General features: G+C 44.6%; 1 protein-coding gene across 2 annotated transcripts in view; it reads left to right on the forward strand.

Moving 5' to 3' along the window:
• The first annotated feature begins 2,634 nt into the window (after nucleotides 1–2,634).
• Nucleotides 2,635–16,560, forward strand: part of DGS1 (dgd1 suppressor 1) — a 68,495-nt gene continuing 54,569 nt past the window's right edge. For both annotated transcript variants that reach the window (XR_015190000.1, XM_086526726.1), the window contains exon 1: nucleotides 2,635–2,900. Coding sequence is in view for 1 of the 2 variants with exons in the window: in XM_086526726.1 (XP_086382852.1) it covers nucleotides 2,719–2,900 (182 nt within the window). In the remaining variant the exon portion in view is untranslated. The remainder of the gene's footprint in view (nucleotides 2,901–16,560) is intronic.

A 16,560-nucleotide genomic window follows, 5' to 3' on the forward strand; every position in this document is an offset into this window, starting at 1 on the left:
GGAAAGTTTTCAACTTTATATATGTAAAAGGCTTCTAACCTATTAATGAAATATAACGTTATTTTTACTTGGTGTCTAGCTCTCTCTCTCTCTCTCTCTCTCTCTCTCTCTCTCTTTTCTTGCATCTGCTGCTCAGCACCACGCCATGGCTTGCCTTAGGCTGCACCCGCCCTAGCTCAGGTTACAACACACATGCATAAGCAAATTCATTTGTTTAAATGTAAGAGTTTATTTTAATTATTATTTTTGACATTTTGACAAGTATGGTTTGCATGTACTTAGCAATTGAGGACAATGGCTTTCTAACCGAGAGGCATGTAATGGAAATGGCTAAACAATTATTTAATGTAGCTGAGAGGTGGCAAAAGGTATGGACTATGAGAAAGGATATCGCATTTATGGACGTTTCATTATTTAAGTGCTCTTTATAAGCTATGGCTATTTTATGTCCGGGCAAACAATTTGTATTCATTTTGAGCCTTCAAGAAATCTATAAATAAATACGTGCAAGAGGAAAATGCTCACTCTTGTATGGGGGGAGATTGCACCCAAAATTTGTGTTATTCTTCTCTCTTCTCACCTCTCCTCTCGTGATGTGCTTGTGTAGCACTTTGCTCTAGGAGGTGTACATGCACGTACTCTCTTACTCTCTCTTATTCTTTGTCGCTCTCAGACCGTGTATAACATCGATTATGTGCTTATGGAAATTTTGAGGTGGCTTGCAGCATGTTATTTTCAGTATTTGCAGGGACCTTTACACTCCCAACAATACAAGCACTCACATGAACTCATGCAATATGGGATAATCATCAATATTTTTACATGCTCCAATACTCCTACCTACTCCAATTTGGTATCAAATAGGTAGTAACTGTTTTGTCCATTGGTCACGTGCACACAGATTCGCCGACTTAGGCAATGTATAAATGCTCATCCTAGTATAGATTCATCAAATTCGGGAAAACCAATTAATTGTGCAGATTTGCAAATGTACGCAACACACCTAACATCATTCACAAAATCATATACTTTGCTTTGACCATGCAAACATGTCAGCGTTTAAAAAACAACATAAAAATAATTTTAAAAAATAGCATTAAAGTAAACAATGGCCCTCTAACATCATACCCCTTCAATGCTTTGGAGGAGAAACAAATATAGGGGGAAGGGTACGTTCCTTATGGTCTTTAAGGCTATGCCATCTCTTTGGCATACATGCAAATGATTTTGGCGGGAAACATTCATGCAAGCACAAAACACATTCCTTGCATAAAAATAAAATTTAAATAAAGTTGACACACAAAAAGGAGAACAAACGTTTAAAGTACACAAATATATTATATATCACTTTGTACTCCTTCTATTCACACTAGGTGCCCAAATGATTAAATGAAAGAACTATTATGTTTCTTCTGTCGAATAAAGAACAAGGACTTGATTACTTTATTGGCTGTGAGCAACATGGCAAAGTAAAAAAAAGGCCATCCATAAGGGCACTCGAGATTTAAGACAGAATGTCAGCAGATGGGCATTCTCTTAATCTACTCGTCCAAAACAAATTTAGTAAATATTGCATAAAAGTAATGATACATAGACAAGTTGCAACCTTAGTGTGCTTTGCCAAAGCCCAATAGCTCGATGTCTACATGTGCAATCTTCTCACTTGATCCATGTAATTATCTATATGTTTTGATGCATGCATAAACCTATGGATCTAAAGTAGATTATCTTTGTAGCACGGACTTTGTTTTGATGGCTTACTTTTGTAAGTTTTGAATCTTGATCATTGGAAGTTGGAATGGATGAAAAATTTGGACACTGTATTTGGATTGCCTAGGGGAAAATTTGGAAGTTTGCCATGCCATATGGATTGGAAATCCTTAAATATTGGAATTCTAAAGTGCATGTCAATCGTAACACTGCAGGCTTGGCCATATGTCCTGTTTTGCTTTGTCTTTGCAACAATCTAAACAACACGTAAGGGTCTCCTTTTATCACCAAAAACTCGTGAGTGGATTGAGGTTGAGTAGTGCATAGTTCACACCTCTTGCACGTCTAAGAGTGCATGCGCTCACTTTTCATGTTTGTTGTCAAAGCTGTAGACTCGCTCATTGGCTAGCATCCACCCTTCCATCCCATGGGCAGCATGACCACGCCGAAACGTCTCGTCTCCTGGTTGTTTGTCCGCCAATCAGCTGCCAAGTAAGCAGGAAAAGCAGAGTAACGTGGGCCGTGTGACCCAAGCTGTCTATCGGCACCCATGTCTATTGGTCCAACATGGAAATTGGGCTCTCTAAGAGAGGGGGGAAGGGGCTTGTTTATAACGAACACGGAATGGAGTAAAGGGATCAACGCCCCCATTCAATCCATCGTTGATTAGATCCACATGGAGTAAAAATATGGGTGCCCCCCATCACGCACGTTGCTCGAGCCCCCGACCTGCTCTACAAAACTCCCACACCTTATCCAACCCACCTATCACGCATCCGTATAGGGATTGCGTGATCGCATATATCAAACCCTACCCCCCCCCCCTAGCATGGATCCGTCGGTCCAAAGCGCCCCCCCCCCCCCCCCCCCGGCCGAAAAGGCGCCCCGTCGTTGATCCCTCGATTCCCAAACCGTGTTATTTATAAACGAGAGGCAGGGAGAACAAGGGACTTTGCCTTCGTGGCGCAAGACTGTAAACCCTGCAAGGTTTTAGCAAACACCGTCGCTATGGATTCCGTGAGAGTCAGAGTGGAGGAAGTGGTGAGAGTGTGGAGCGACACGGCATGGAAGATGGTGCAGAGCTTGGCTAGAAAACTACCATCCCCCCCTTCCTCTTCCTCTCTCCTCTTACGCCGACGCAAACGGTGCCGCATTAGCCTTCCGTTGCCTCTCCCGGTTCCATCTGCAACGTATGCCTTTCTCCGTGTCTTTTGTTTCTTCTTTATGACTAGTAGAATGATCTAATGCAGATTGTGACGAGCTAGGCATGTCTCGAGATGAATTCCACAACCTGATTGCACTCTGATAATGAGAGAAAATTTGAAAAAAGTGTTGCATTTTCAATACCTGATTGCACAACTTGATTGCACTCTGATAATGAGAGAAAATTTGAAAAAAGTGTTGCATTTTCAATACCTCATGTTAAACCGGTGAAGATTGCTATTATTTGACCCCTGGAACTACTACTATTTGGTGCTGACAATTGCATGACCACTGAAAAATGTTTGCCATGAGTTGGCATGCGAACTAACCATATGGACACGAATCTTTGTGTATGTGTTATGGGGAAATGGGTGCGATCCCTAAGAGACTCGTTTCATAGTCAGAAGCTCATTTGTCAGAGAAGCCCTTACGACACAATATGTGAATTGTTGCTTGTGTGGAAGTTGTCACAATTGGGAGCGCACACAAACAACTAATAGGCTGAAAATAAATAGAACCTGACCGACAATAAGAAGGGAGAAGTTCTACACAGTGTTGGGAATGAGAAGATGGACCGGTCCCCCTTAAAGAGAATCTTTATTAACGAGGAGAATCTTGTCACAAGTACAAGAACCGGAGTGAACCCCTTCGTTCTATATCTCGGACCAACGTAGATCATAGACTCATTGGTCATTTCTTTCTCGTTCAAGAACTTGAGAGACTAACTCTCTAGTGAGATACCTTCTGATTTGCTCTTAGAGCGTGGAGTACCTGCAAAACAAGAATACAATAGCAAACACTTGGAGATCATATGTACAAATCATCACTTGTTGCTCTTGACACGGAAAGCAACCTTCGATCGAAAACTTGTCACAAGAACTTGTTGGACTGATGCGGCAGAGTCTCTCGGGTCTCTTCTTCTTGATGGCGTTGGCAGAATCTCCTCTAGACTGGGGTGCTAAGGCTGATTTTATAGCTCTTTAGGGCTTACTTGCAATGGTAGGCGTGCTGCTCCAAGAGAGGGAGGAGTATACACCGAGGGCTATCAACACAACCAAAAACACAAGAGAAAAAAACTTTTTGGGACTTAGCGAATTAGTGAAAAATCTTAAAATGTCAGGTGTCGCGGAATTGCAATGGTGGAGATTTAGGTTTTGCACTTCCACAAATCCTTTTCTTTCTTTCCTTGCATTAGTGATTCCTTTTTAGCTTCAATTATGGTTCCTTTTACCTTTCCTTGAAGAAGGGAATGCGATAGAGATGTGTAGAGGGGGAGAGAAAGAGAGAGAAGAGGAGAGCGATACCTGATGGGGTCCCAACCAACCCTCTCAAGGGCCCCCCACACCGTTGTCGATGTGGCATTTGCTTTAGATTGCATAAATGGAATGTATACACATGGAATACCTTAAGTGCAGGCTCTACTGACTCGAATGATGACTGTCTCCGTGGCAACTTCTCAAAATGAGGCACCTCCAAGGTTGATTTGATGCACCTTTGGATCCTTCTTGATGTGGGATTGCAGATAGTCACCAAGGGGAAGATCTGGGGCTGAATTGTGCTCCTGATGTGAGAGGAATGAAGGGCTGAAAACTGGTTGCAAAAATACAGATCCGTGATGTAAAATGCAGCAAGAGCCTCGCGTAAAGCATGGCTGAAAACACAGATGTTGACAATGTCGATGATGAACAACAATGGAGCACATGATGCCGATGAGGGAATTGCTGAGGGGAGGCTTGTTGGGCTGCGGAAGTATTGGACCGCAACGTGGGTGGCTAGCGCTGCCTATTCAGCACACTTTCACGACGGAATGGGCTAAAAATGGAAAACACTGGCTGATTTTCCGCTCTGGAAGCTAGCGCTAGGCTGGAAACTGGGAACGCTAGCTGTTCGTTGTCAAAACGCTGGCCTTGATCTGCAAAACGTCAAGGTTCTGCGAAACGTTGGGTATGCTTCTGCTAGCGCTATTTGCTTGATCACTGATGGGTTGCCCGACTTCCTTTATAGGCAAGGGTTTTGGCTTATATATTTATTAAGGCTTAAGGTAGGGCAAACTGTCCATCAGACCCAACAAATAAGTCATGAAAATGATTTATTAATAAGTTTGGCCAAAGGGTCAGTTTCTGGGTGAAACTGTCGCACATGTGTCCGCTTGAGAATCCGATTGACATTGGGAATGGCTTGTTGGATTCCACTAACCTAGAACTATATGCAGGTCATGTCAGATGCCCACCGTAGTGTAATAACATCTGTCAAAACGCGTGTACAAACCATTTATAAGAGAGGGTTCCAAAATTGGAAAACCTAAGACATGCAGGTCCTGCTAATAGGCTCACCCTTGGACATTGTATTTGTGAAGCATTAATAATTAAGAAATACCGAAAGGGACTAGTCTTTGGGGCCAATCTCTCTGGACGCGAAACTTCGTCGTGCTGCGCTCTCTCTCTTTGAGTTTTGTTCAGTTCTTTCAGTTTCTCACACGTTTGTTGCAGTAGATCCTCGGCTTGGAGAGTCCAAGTCTATTACAGTGGTATCCGAGCTCAATCGATTCTTCTTCTACGAAGGATCCGATCCCTTCACTTGCAACACATATGGAGTCGACGAATCTGGCTAGGAGGAACTATGGCACCCGACCAATTTGGTTCGCGAGAGAATAACGAAGATTTCAACGGACATCGTCCATCTTCTGAAGATTTGGAATAAGCTTCAAGCTTAACTACTTCTATATGTAGCGAAGGATAGTTTTTCCATTTGTTTTCCATGTTTTGGCCTGCTTTAAGTCCCGCTTGGAAAGCTTCCAAGGTTGCATTGATTGGCTCAAAAATTTTGTCTACCAAAATTAATCCTCCAGATTTCATTGTGGTTTCCGTGATTCCACTCCCAATTTCTTTCCTTTTTTCTTGGAATAGTTTCTTGGCTTTTTCCTCAATTTCGTCCTTTTGTTTCTGTTTTCTCATCTTATACCTTTGACTTCTTCTAAGAACCCAAGATCTCAGTGTATAGTCATCACCCGAAGCGGAATGGATACTTTGTGTGAAGGTGATGAGCATGGAGGTGGTGAAGAAGAATTTTCCCCACCAAGAGGTTTTTCCGACCCTCTCCCTTCCCCATCTACGCCATGGTTTGCACCAAATCCGATGGAGGCTTTGGTCAAGTCGATGATGGACATGATGCTACAACAAGAGGCGCAACGCGCTACCTTGGAGCGCGAGTGCGACGAACGAAGATTATCCTTTAAGCGTGAGCGTGAGCAAGCGCGCTTAGCGGCCGAAGAAACGCAAGCAGCGGTTCGGCGGGCAGCATCTTATGTCAAGGGGAATTTGGAGGGCAACATCTTACTTCAAGGGGAACGCACAAACCTGGTGGTCTACCTTGGCTCCCACGGAGGGAGGCACCAATAAAGTGGCTACAGTTCAAGCAAGTTTTTACCAGTTATCGGGGAACGCTCCTCTAGGGGGCTGGAATGTCAGAACGTCGTTCTGGGACATAGCCATGGTAGGGAACGTCTTGGAACAGCCAAGTGTTCCAACAGATTTTTGGGTACCGGAACGGGGGGGGGAGGGGGGGAAACGGACGGGAACGGTCAGGAAGGGGACAACATGCAGTCAAGCAGGCCGAACGGCCGAATTTCGGTCAACAGTCATTTTTTTCGGCCAACATTAAAAAATGGACGGCAGATTTTATAAACGTTATAGTTTATTTGAAAGCGAGCAAGCCTATATAATGCAAACCCCCTCATCCCTTTTCTTCACAACATACAAGTGAATGCTTCAAACCTTCAATGCACCATTGCATTGTTCTACACTTCTAACGTCTACTCTCTCTCTCTTTCTCTCGTCTCTCTCCCTCTCTCCCCCTCTCTCTCTCAATGCTCTCTCTCTCTCTCATCTTGACTCTTCCTACCTCTTATCTCTTTCAAGCTCTCAAGGCTCAAGCCTACATGATACACATTTGCCATTGAAGATTCAAGAAGATCGCATTGCTACAAGGCTCGCCGCTCAAGCTCTCTCTCTCTCTCTCTCTCTCTCTCTCTCTCTCTCTCTCTCTCTCTCTCTCTCTCTCGCGTGCGCATCATCCATGGCCTCTTCTTCTCGTTCAACCCCCTTCGTTCAAGCGGGCAACACTCAAGAGGCGAAGGAATGGTTGTGGTGGGATGAAGTGATCTTGGAGGGCACCTTGTCGGTGTCGGGAGGTTCTCGTGCATGGGCATGCAAGTTATGCTCTTACACGTGGAAAGGGGGGCATGACAAAGTGAGGGCACACTTTCTCCACACCAACGTAAGGTCGAGAAGGGGAAGGAGCTTGAGGAAAAGGATCAGCAATTCAATCATAAATCCAAGCCCGCACGCAAAGGTATCGACCGGAAGACCCTCATTTTCCCTTCTTCTCTACCCGGTGTCGGTGCCGGTGGATCTTCATCGGGTCCGATTCGTGGCCAAAGGACCCTTGCCACCTCTTGGGATCCAAAGGAGCAGGTGGTGGATGCCGCCGTGGCTCGATTCTTCTATCACGACCATATCCATTTGTCGCGGTGAGGTATGTTTTATCGATCTTCTCTCTCATTTCTTCCGTTATCGTCGTTTCCGCCTTTTTGATACTAACCTCTTCTATGTGTGATCGAAATAGGTCGGAGTATTGGAAAGTTATGGTGCAACAGATAGGAGAGTATGACACCATCTATGTGCCGCAATCTTCGGAGGCTCTCCGAACCACTTTGCTCGATTGAGAGAAGGCGATCGTGGAGTAAGCAACACTCAATATTCAACGGCGTTGGGCAAAACATGGCGTTTTCCTCATTGCCGATGGGTGGAGCGATACAAGGAAGAGATGTATCCACGGCCTCGTCGCATACTCGAGTGGAGAGATGTACTTTGTGCACTCTCATGATGCCACCGAGAGTGGCAAGTTCGCCGATGTCCTTTTTGCAGAAGTGACAACGGCCATAGAAATGATCGGTGAGCAACACGTGGTGGCCTTTGTCATAGATGGGGAGGCATCAAACAGGGCAGCAACAGCTATCGTAGAGGGCCACTATCCGCACGTGACAGTGTGCTTTTGCATGGCACATTGCTTGAACAACCTTCTAAAAGACATCGACAAGCTCGACTGGATCGCTCCAGTCATTGCTGATGCAGTGAAGATTGTTACTTTCATCAACAATCACAACTTGGTTCGGAGCGAGTACCTCAAGAGGTCGGGCGGCAAAGTGCTAAAGTATTCAGACACCCGCTTCGCATTCAACTTTCTTCTTGTGCACAGGCTGTGTTGCTAAATTGGCTTTATCTGACAGGAAAATAATTCTAAATGAATTATTGGATTTATAAGTGAGAGGGTTTTCTTGCTTGGAACACCGAGAAAAATAATTCTAAATGAATTATTGGAATTTTAAGTGAGGGTTTTTCTCACCGGAGACATCCGTATAGAGTATTCCTAGTGCGTCATTCAGAGTAATGACGATAGCACTGTGAATGGGAATATCTGTAAGGCCACCAAGAACGAGTACTTTCATTGCGTCACATCAAATGGGTGACAAGGAGCATCGGGAAGAAGTATCCGACCATCCGGGAACGGACATCTATGATGCGTCATAGGATGGGTGACAGAGCATCGTGAAGGAGATTGTACCGTAAGTTCGGTAGGAAAGGACTAGGTGATGGGTATTCCTGATGCGTCACAAGGTGGGTGATGAGCGCATTGGAAAGGGAATATCCATAGTCGGGAGGAAATTCCGAACTGTGTTAGAATTGTGCACAAGGAAAAGCAAGCACTTGAATGAAGATGGGTTCAGAGGAAACTTTGAGGAAAAACAGATGCTTTTTGAGAAAGGGGGATTGCTTTTTGGGAAAGTAGATGCTTTCCCGCGAGGAAGTCGAGGAAGTATATGTCTGCATTGCAACTGTGCGTGTGATTGCATCCAGGGACGCCTAGGAAGTGCTGTGAAAGCATTGTTTTTAACTAATAAGGTTTTATTGAGTTTTTGGGCAGATTCAAACTATTTTTAAAATACGCCGGCCGCCCATTTAATAAGTGGGCAGCCATCTGATAAATAAGGCAACAGATCAACCAACGTTTTCTCTCTCTCTCTCTCTCTCTCTCTCTCTCTCTCTCTCTCTCTCTCTCTCTCTCTCTCTCTCTCTCTCTCTCTTTTTCTGGCAGAACAGCGAAAAAACAAAATGAAAATTTTTTTTGAAAAAAACCCCGGCCGCGATCTCTACGCGAGTAGCTATTCGTGTCCGTGGCTAGGAGCTATAAAAGCATCACAGGCCCTCACTCAGAGGGGAGGATCAGTTTTTGCAAGAAGGAGATGCTGCTGCAGAGTTCACGCGCAAAGAAGATGTTTGCCGGTGACGCCCGTGACTGTCCCAAGTATACCCGATGTCGCCAAGACCCAGTGCGTGAGTTCCCTCGCGAAGAAGAGCGTGTTTCCATCGCGACAAGCTGCTGTTTTTCTCTGTTTTCTGTCACAAAGTGATGACGTGGCGGACAGCAGAAACCCTAATTTCTGCCAGAAACCCTAAAATTCCTGCAAACCCTAATTTTTGCCAAAAACCCTAAATTTCGGAAATCGCGGAAGCGGATTATTAATTTTTTTTTTGGAAAATGATGAGCGACGCGAATTTTGCTTTTGCTTTTTTTTTTTAATAAAAAAAAAGAGAAAAGACTTTCTAAGAGAGAGAGAACTGATGCTTTTGATTTTGAAAGCTTTTGGGGCTCTGCTTTTGGGCATCCCTTGTAACCTTTAAATTAGTGGTGAGGGCCTCACTTCTCAGAGCATCTGGACGCAGAGTCTGAGAGTGAAACCCTAACCGCTCTCTTGTACTTTGATGATTGATTAATATAAAAAGAAATACCGAAAGGGGCGCCAGTCTTTGGGGGCAATATCTCTAGGCACGGAACTCCGCCGGGCCAGTGCAAATCTATTGTGATCTGTGAATTGTTTTGAAGTGGTTATTTGGTGCTGTCGCGGTTGATTCTTGACTTGGAGTGTCCAAGTTTGTTACAGTGGTATCAGAGCACGTCTGATTTCTCTTCTACGGGAAATCCGATCCCCGAATTTTTTTCCGCGGCACCTATGGCTTCAGCCAATGATCAGTCGACTCCCTCTGCATCTGGAGATGTGGGCTGGGATCACAACGAAGATTCAGGCAGAGAGTATGGCCCGCCTTGGCCTACTTAGGCGGAGCGGCGAGAGATAGAGCGTCGCCTGTTGATCAGCGATGCAACAAAGATGATGCTCAATTTTGCCAAGGACCCGAAGATGGCAAAATATATGAACCAGACCTCTTTGGAAGAGGTACAGACGGAGTGGCAGAGAACCACAACACCACTCCCGAAACCCGCTCTCAAGAAACCTTCTGCCTCCAAGAAAATATACGGAGCAGGAACTGGAGAACGTGGTTGATACACGGATTCCTCAGCTTTTCGACGTGCAAAAGAAAGACAAAAAGCACGGCCAAAAGCAAAAGAAAGGCACTGACTTCCCGGGATATTTGGGTCGTCGGTCGACATTTGACAAGGCAAAGAAATTGAAGAAGCGCGTCAAGTTTGAAGACCTACCCAGTTCTTCTTCTTCTTCTTCTGACAGTTCTTCTAGCTCCTCGGATTCGAGCGAAGAAGACAGAAAAGGTAAAAAGCGAAGCAAGAAACAAAGCTTCGGAAAGGTCAAGAAGAAGGCTACATCTCGCCCAGAGACTGACAGTTCTACTGAGGACTCGTCTACAGACAACTCAGATTCCGATGACGGAAAGTTTTATGCGAACAAGAAGAATTTTTACAAAGCCAACCAGTATGACTTTCTCGAAGATAAAAGCAAGAAAGTCCGAGAGTTTAAGGAAGGTGGCCACTCGATCAAGTTTGATACTTTTCAGGATACTCAGATGCTTCGAAGGCTTTGTCTTTTATACAGTAGTTTGACATCGCTTTCGCGGGAGGACGCTATTCAGAGCACTCCAAGATTCGGAGAGCTGCCTCTTACTTTAAGGGGAATGCTCGCACTTGGTGGTCCACGCTTCTATTAAGCAAGACTGTGCCAGTTACATGGCTGAAATTCAAGAGACTTTTTATTTCTTCTTGGTTGACTCAAGAATATGAACGAGATGTACGAGCTGCTTGGAACCATCTTCGGATGACCAAGAGCGATACAGTGAATTCTTATTGTGAAAGATTCTGGAGCTCTTTTCTACCCGCCTCTTCATTCAAGAAAATCTCGTTCAGAGAACAGATTGAGCGGTTTACCTTGGGTCTACCTACAGAGATCCGAAATCACTGCTTGGAACAGAAGTCAGCTTCTATTCAGGAGTTGATGAGTCATGCGAAGCGGGGCTTTGCCATTCACTCTTGTAGTCTGACCTACCCCACAGATGAGGCCATGACACAACGAGCCGAACAGACTTCTGGGAATGAGAGTAGAATGAAAAAGAGCAACCCAGAGAAAAAAAAGGATGCACGACCCAAGCTTACTCCTGAGGAGAGAGCTCGCTTCATCAGAGAGGGGAAGTGCTTTGGATGCGGGGAACATGGACATATTTCCGCAAAGTGCCCTGATAAGGCACAGAAAGAACAGAATGATAAAGACGACGACAGGTCTGAGAGTTCGAGAGCAGCTGAGGAATGTGGTAGAAAAGGCAGATAGAAAAGCAGAATTGGTACCACATGGCGTGGGACTTGCACCGAATCAAATGAATGAAAGTACAAACTTTGCCGCTTTTCTTTCGGGGCAAAGTGAAGGATCAGGAAGCTCTTTTGAAGGAGCCAAGGCCAACTTCTTTTCACTTGGAATTGGCGGCTCGATTTGGAACTACGCCCCACAGACTGACGCCACAGGCTGAGGTAGTTCAACTGGCACCCGGATGGGATGTTGCCATTACACCGAGCATTGGCAAACTTCGTTTGCAATGACAGGGGTGTTTAGGGCACGCGAGTGACGTTCTACTCGGGATCCCTTGGTACCACAAGAACTACGCCGTGGTTGACTACCGGGCCGAGAAAGCGACTTTGATAAATGAAGGGCTTAGAGATTGTACTTGAAGAACTTCAGTTTTCTTACTCATTCTTTTGGGAGAACTGAACGATGGATAAAAGTTGAATATGTTTTGACCTGAAGAAAAGAACGCCAAGATTTTTTTTCTCCACGCTCATGCCGATTGCTTTTGAGAGGACCTGAAGATCATACCATTGATCTGATATCTGGAAGCACGCCACCGAATCGGCCACCTTATCGTGTGAGCCGAGTACAGAATGAAAAGATTATGAACTCAGTGAAAGACCTCTTGGAAAAGGGTCTTGTCCAGCCTAGTACTTCACCGTATTGCTCTCCAGTGTTGTTGGTTTTGAAGAAAGACGGATCTTGGAGAATGTGCATCGATTATAGCACTCTCAACGAAATCACCATGAAGAACAGATTTCCGATTCCTAGGATCGATGATATGCTCGACAGGTTACAGGGATCCTCGTGCTTTAGCAGGATTGACTTGAAGAGTGGATATCATCAGATCAGGATAGCACCAGGAGATGTCTACAAGACAGCTTTTCGGACGACTTTTGGGTTATTTGAGTTTTTGGTGATGCCTTTTGGCTTAACCAATGCTCCTGCGACATTTAACCGGATGATGGACAGGATTTTTCGAGAGTACAGGCTATTTGTTGGCACTTTCTTTGACGACATCATTGTTTTCTCCAAGAATGAGGCAGAACACAGAGATCATTTGCTTCAAGTCTTTCAGGCATTACGAGATCACACGTTAGTGATTAATGCAAAGAAAAGTGAATTTTTCCTACCAGAGATACACTTTTTGGGACACATTGTGTCAGCAGCAGGAGTGCGAATGGACTCGGCCAAGATAGAGACTATCCGTGATTGGCCCGATTTGAGGAATGTCCATGAAGTTAGAAGCTTCTTGGGACTGTGTTCGTACTACAGGCGGTTCATACGAAAGTTTGCAGAGGTTGCTTCCCCTTTGCATACCTTGACACAGAAAGGAGTACCTTTTTCATGGGGACCCACAGAGGTGACTGCCTTTCAGACATTGAAAGAGAAATTGACTACGGGACCTATTTTGACTTTGCCAGACTTGCAGAAGTCATTTGAAGTATATTGTGATGCTTGTGGTCGTAGTCTGGGTGCGGTCTTGATGCAAGAAGGCCATGTCATAGCTTACGAGAGCCGTTTGTTCTCTAGGCCGGAGATGACAGCACAGATTTATGAGAAAGAGCTTTTAGCGGTTATCCATGCTCTTACTCAGTGGCGGCATTACCTACTCGAAGCGGATTTTACTGTCTGTACAGACCATCAGAGTTTGCGCTACTTCTTGTTACAGAAGCAGCTTTTGGAAAAGCAGATGCGGTGGGCAAACATCTTGTCACAGTTCCACTTCAAGATTGTCCATGTGCAGGGACAAAAGAATGTGGTGGCAGATGCTTTGTCTCGGAAACCGTTGGTTCTGGCTATTTTCGCGATACATCATAGGAGCTTCGAGGATATGGTCGATCAGTGTGCCACAGATACAGATTTTGCAGATATTTTCACACGGATACGGGATGGGGAGACAGTAGCTGGATACTCCCTTCGGGAAGGCTACGTGCCATGTAATCGGAAAATCATCGTGATCATTCTGTATTCTCAGGAGATCAAAAAATGAAATCCATTTCAATATTTTCCCAGGGGCGGGTGGGTATGGGTAAAGGCTGTAACAATCCCTGTGCCTTATGCCTGTCAAACTTGACCTTCTGGCATACCAAGCAACTGCGCACAAACTCTTCCACATCCTTCTTCAGTCTCCGCCAAAAGAAATCTCTCTCTACCCCTTTCATGGTGGTAGCAATGAGGGAGCTTGATGTAGTGAGAAGTGACTAGTATTCCTGTGGATTAGGTGTACTCAATCACTCGACAATTTCAAAAGAGATCTCATGATCCATTTAGCCATCAGCTTAACAACTTCTCATGTAATGTTGATGATTCCAAGCCCACCCTTGTCTTTAGGTGCAGATTTCCTAAGTGACTTTAGCTATACCTCTTTTGGAAGGGTCTCCTTTCCAAAGGAAGTACTTGCAAACCTTGTGGACCTTCTATAGATCTTTTTTGGAGCTTTTGATGAGTGATCGTCCTCTGTATGTGTGTTGTTATTTTTAAACTTATACTTATACAAAAAAGAACATAACAGTTCAAAAGACAGTTGGCTTTGGACCTAGATGTGATTGCTAGCTACATTGCCGATAAATCATGGTCTAAGATCCGAATGAATGTTGAATGTCATGTGATGTCCTGTGATGTCTTGTGATGTCCTGTGATGTCGTGTGATGTGACTGTCGATTTTGTACATGTGCTAGATGTGTGTTCCTAGTACGTAGGTACTAACAGTCAGTGTCTGCTAAGACGGTTTATGGCTTTTGTCAGTTTTGTAGGCGTAATCACGATCGATTACAATGCTTTCAAGAGGGGGGTATGTCACAAAGTGATGACGTGGCGGACAGCAGAAACCCTAATTTTTGCTAGAAACCCTAAAATTCCTGCAAACCCTAATTTTTGCCAAAAACCCTAAATTCCGGAAATCGCGGAAGCGGATTATTATTATTATTATTATTTTTTTTTTTTTGGAAAATGATGAGCGACGCGAATTTTGCTTTTGCTTTTTTTTTAATAAAATAAAAGAGAAAAGACTCTCTAAGAGAGAGAGAGAGAACTGATGCTTTTGATTTTGAAAGCTTTTGGGGCTCTGCTTTTGGGCATCCCTTGTAACCTTTAAATTAGTGGTGAGGGCCTCACTTCTCAGAGCATCTGGACGCAGAGTCTGAGAGTGAAACCCTAACCGCTCTCTTGTACTTTGATGATTGATTAATATAAAAAGAAATACCGAAAGGGGCGCCAGTCTTTGGGGGCAATATCTCTAGGCACGGAACTCCGCCGGGCCAGTGCAAATCTATTGTGATCTGTGAATTGTTTTGAAGTGGTTATTTGGTGCTGTCGCGGTTGATTCTTGACTTGGAGTGTCCAAGTTTGTTACATTTTCAGCCCATAAACGTCGTAGACGGGGCTAATTTACGAGAAGGAACCAGAGAATACACCTCTTTTGTGTGTAGAATTGGAAGAGAGGATTTTCTATGTAGAGATCTCTTCCGCGGAATTGCTTTTCGAGAACCGAGTTGCGTTTCGAGCGTCGAGACTTTGAAGGTAACATTTTCATGTTTTGATCTATGAGTATTTGTTTGCAGGTGTACTTCCTCTTAGTGAGGGAGTAGGAGCAGAGGAAGGCATGAGCCTCTGTAGGAGAAAAGCGCTCTGAGGAATTAGAGCCAGATCAACCCAAGGGTTTCGTACCCAAGTTTGGGAAGTAGATCCACGGATCGGAGAGAGGTAGTCTCTCGAGTTGTGATCCGAAAGTTGGGATTCCCAAGTAAGGACTTCGTGTCCGGGAAAGCAGAGCTCTTCTGCGGGAAGAGGACTCTGGAAACAGAGTTGGAAAAGAGAGTTGCAGGGATGTCATGCCCTGAGTCTGGAAGGTGAGATCCAGAGGCGAGAACCTTGGTTCTCAAGGATTTGGAATAAGGAACGGAAGTTCCTTGGAATAGGGTTTTGCCCTAGGAATCGGAAGCTGAGGCTTCCGGGAACCATCAAGTCTTATTCTAGAACGAACGTGGTAATACGTTCGGTTCAAGTGCTTGTATAGACTTCTCCTCAATAATAAAGATACTATTACGGGGGGGGGACAAGTCCATCTTCTGGTCCCAGTACTGTGTCGATCTTCTCACTCTCTATCTCTCTCTCTATCTATTTCTCTCTATATTCTCTGGCTTCAGTAATAAGTGATAAATCCTATTTATCCAAATGTATTTTATATTGTTATGTGCTCCCGTTTGTTACAGTGGTATCAGAGCATGGTCTCCTCTCTTTCTCTGTAAAGGAGGACGATTCTGGGAAGATAGGGGAAGAAGCCATGACTAGCCAAGAGAGAAGTAAGCAGGCGGAAACCTAAGTCCTGCAGGAAAAGCTCGCAGAGTTGGATTTTTTTTTTCCCCTCTCTGCAAGAAATCGACACAAGACTTAGGATTCTTTGAGAAGGCGATAAGAGCATGATGCATGGCTCACACAAGAATACGAACACGATGTGATCACAGCTTGGAATCATTTGAGGATGACCAAGGAAAACACACTAGATACCTATTGTCAGAGATTTTGGGTCACTTTTCTACCCGCCTCTTCTTTTAAAAAAATCACCTTCAAGCAGTTGATTGAGCGATTTTGCTGTGGTCTATCTAAAGAGATACGGGATTATTGTCTTTGCAGAAGTCCGAGTTCATGCAACGACTAATGGGACATGCAAAGCAAGGGTTTGCAATGCATTGGAGTACTCTTACGTACCCTACAGACAAATTGGTAATAGTTCGAACCGGACAAGAATCGAACAACAGTGACAAAAGGAAGGAAAAACAATAGAAAAAGAAACCTTTAGGCCCACGATTGTCAGCGGAGCAACGCACCGAATACTTCAAAGAAGGTAAATGTTATGGCTGTGGGGAAGGAGGGCATGTATTTGCCAGGTGCCCAACACGGCACCCAGAGAACAGAGGACAAGCAAGAGAGCTTCAAAGCAACAGAGGAGCGAGCAAAGAAAGGAAAGACAAAAGCAGGACTGGTAGCAAATTTTGTGGGGACCG

The sequence above is a fragment of the Adiantum capillus-veneris genome, chromosome 13, assembly GCF_014529385.1.
Source record: "Adiantum capillus-veneris isolate H3 chromosome 13, ASM1452938v2, whole genome shotgun sequence".
Lineage (NCBI taxonomy): Eukaryota > Viridiplantae > Streptophyta > Polypodiopsida > Polypodiales > Pteridaceae > Adiantum > Adiantum capillus-veneris.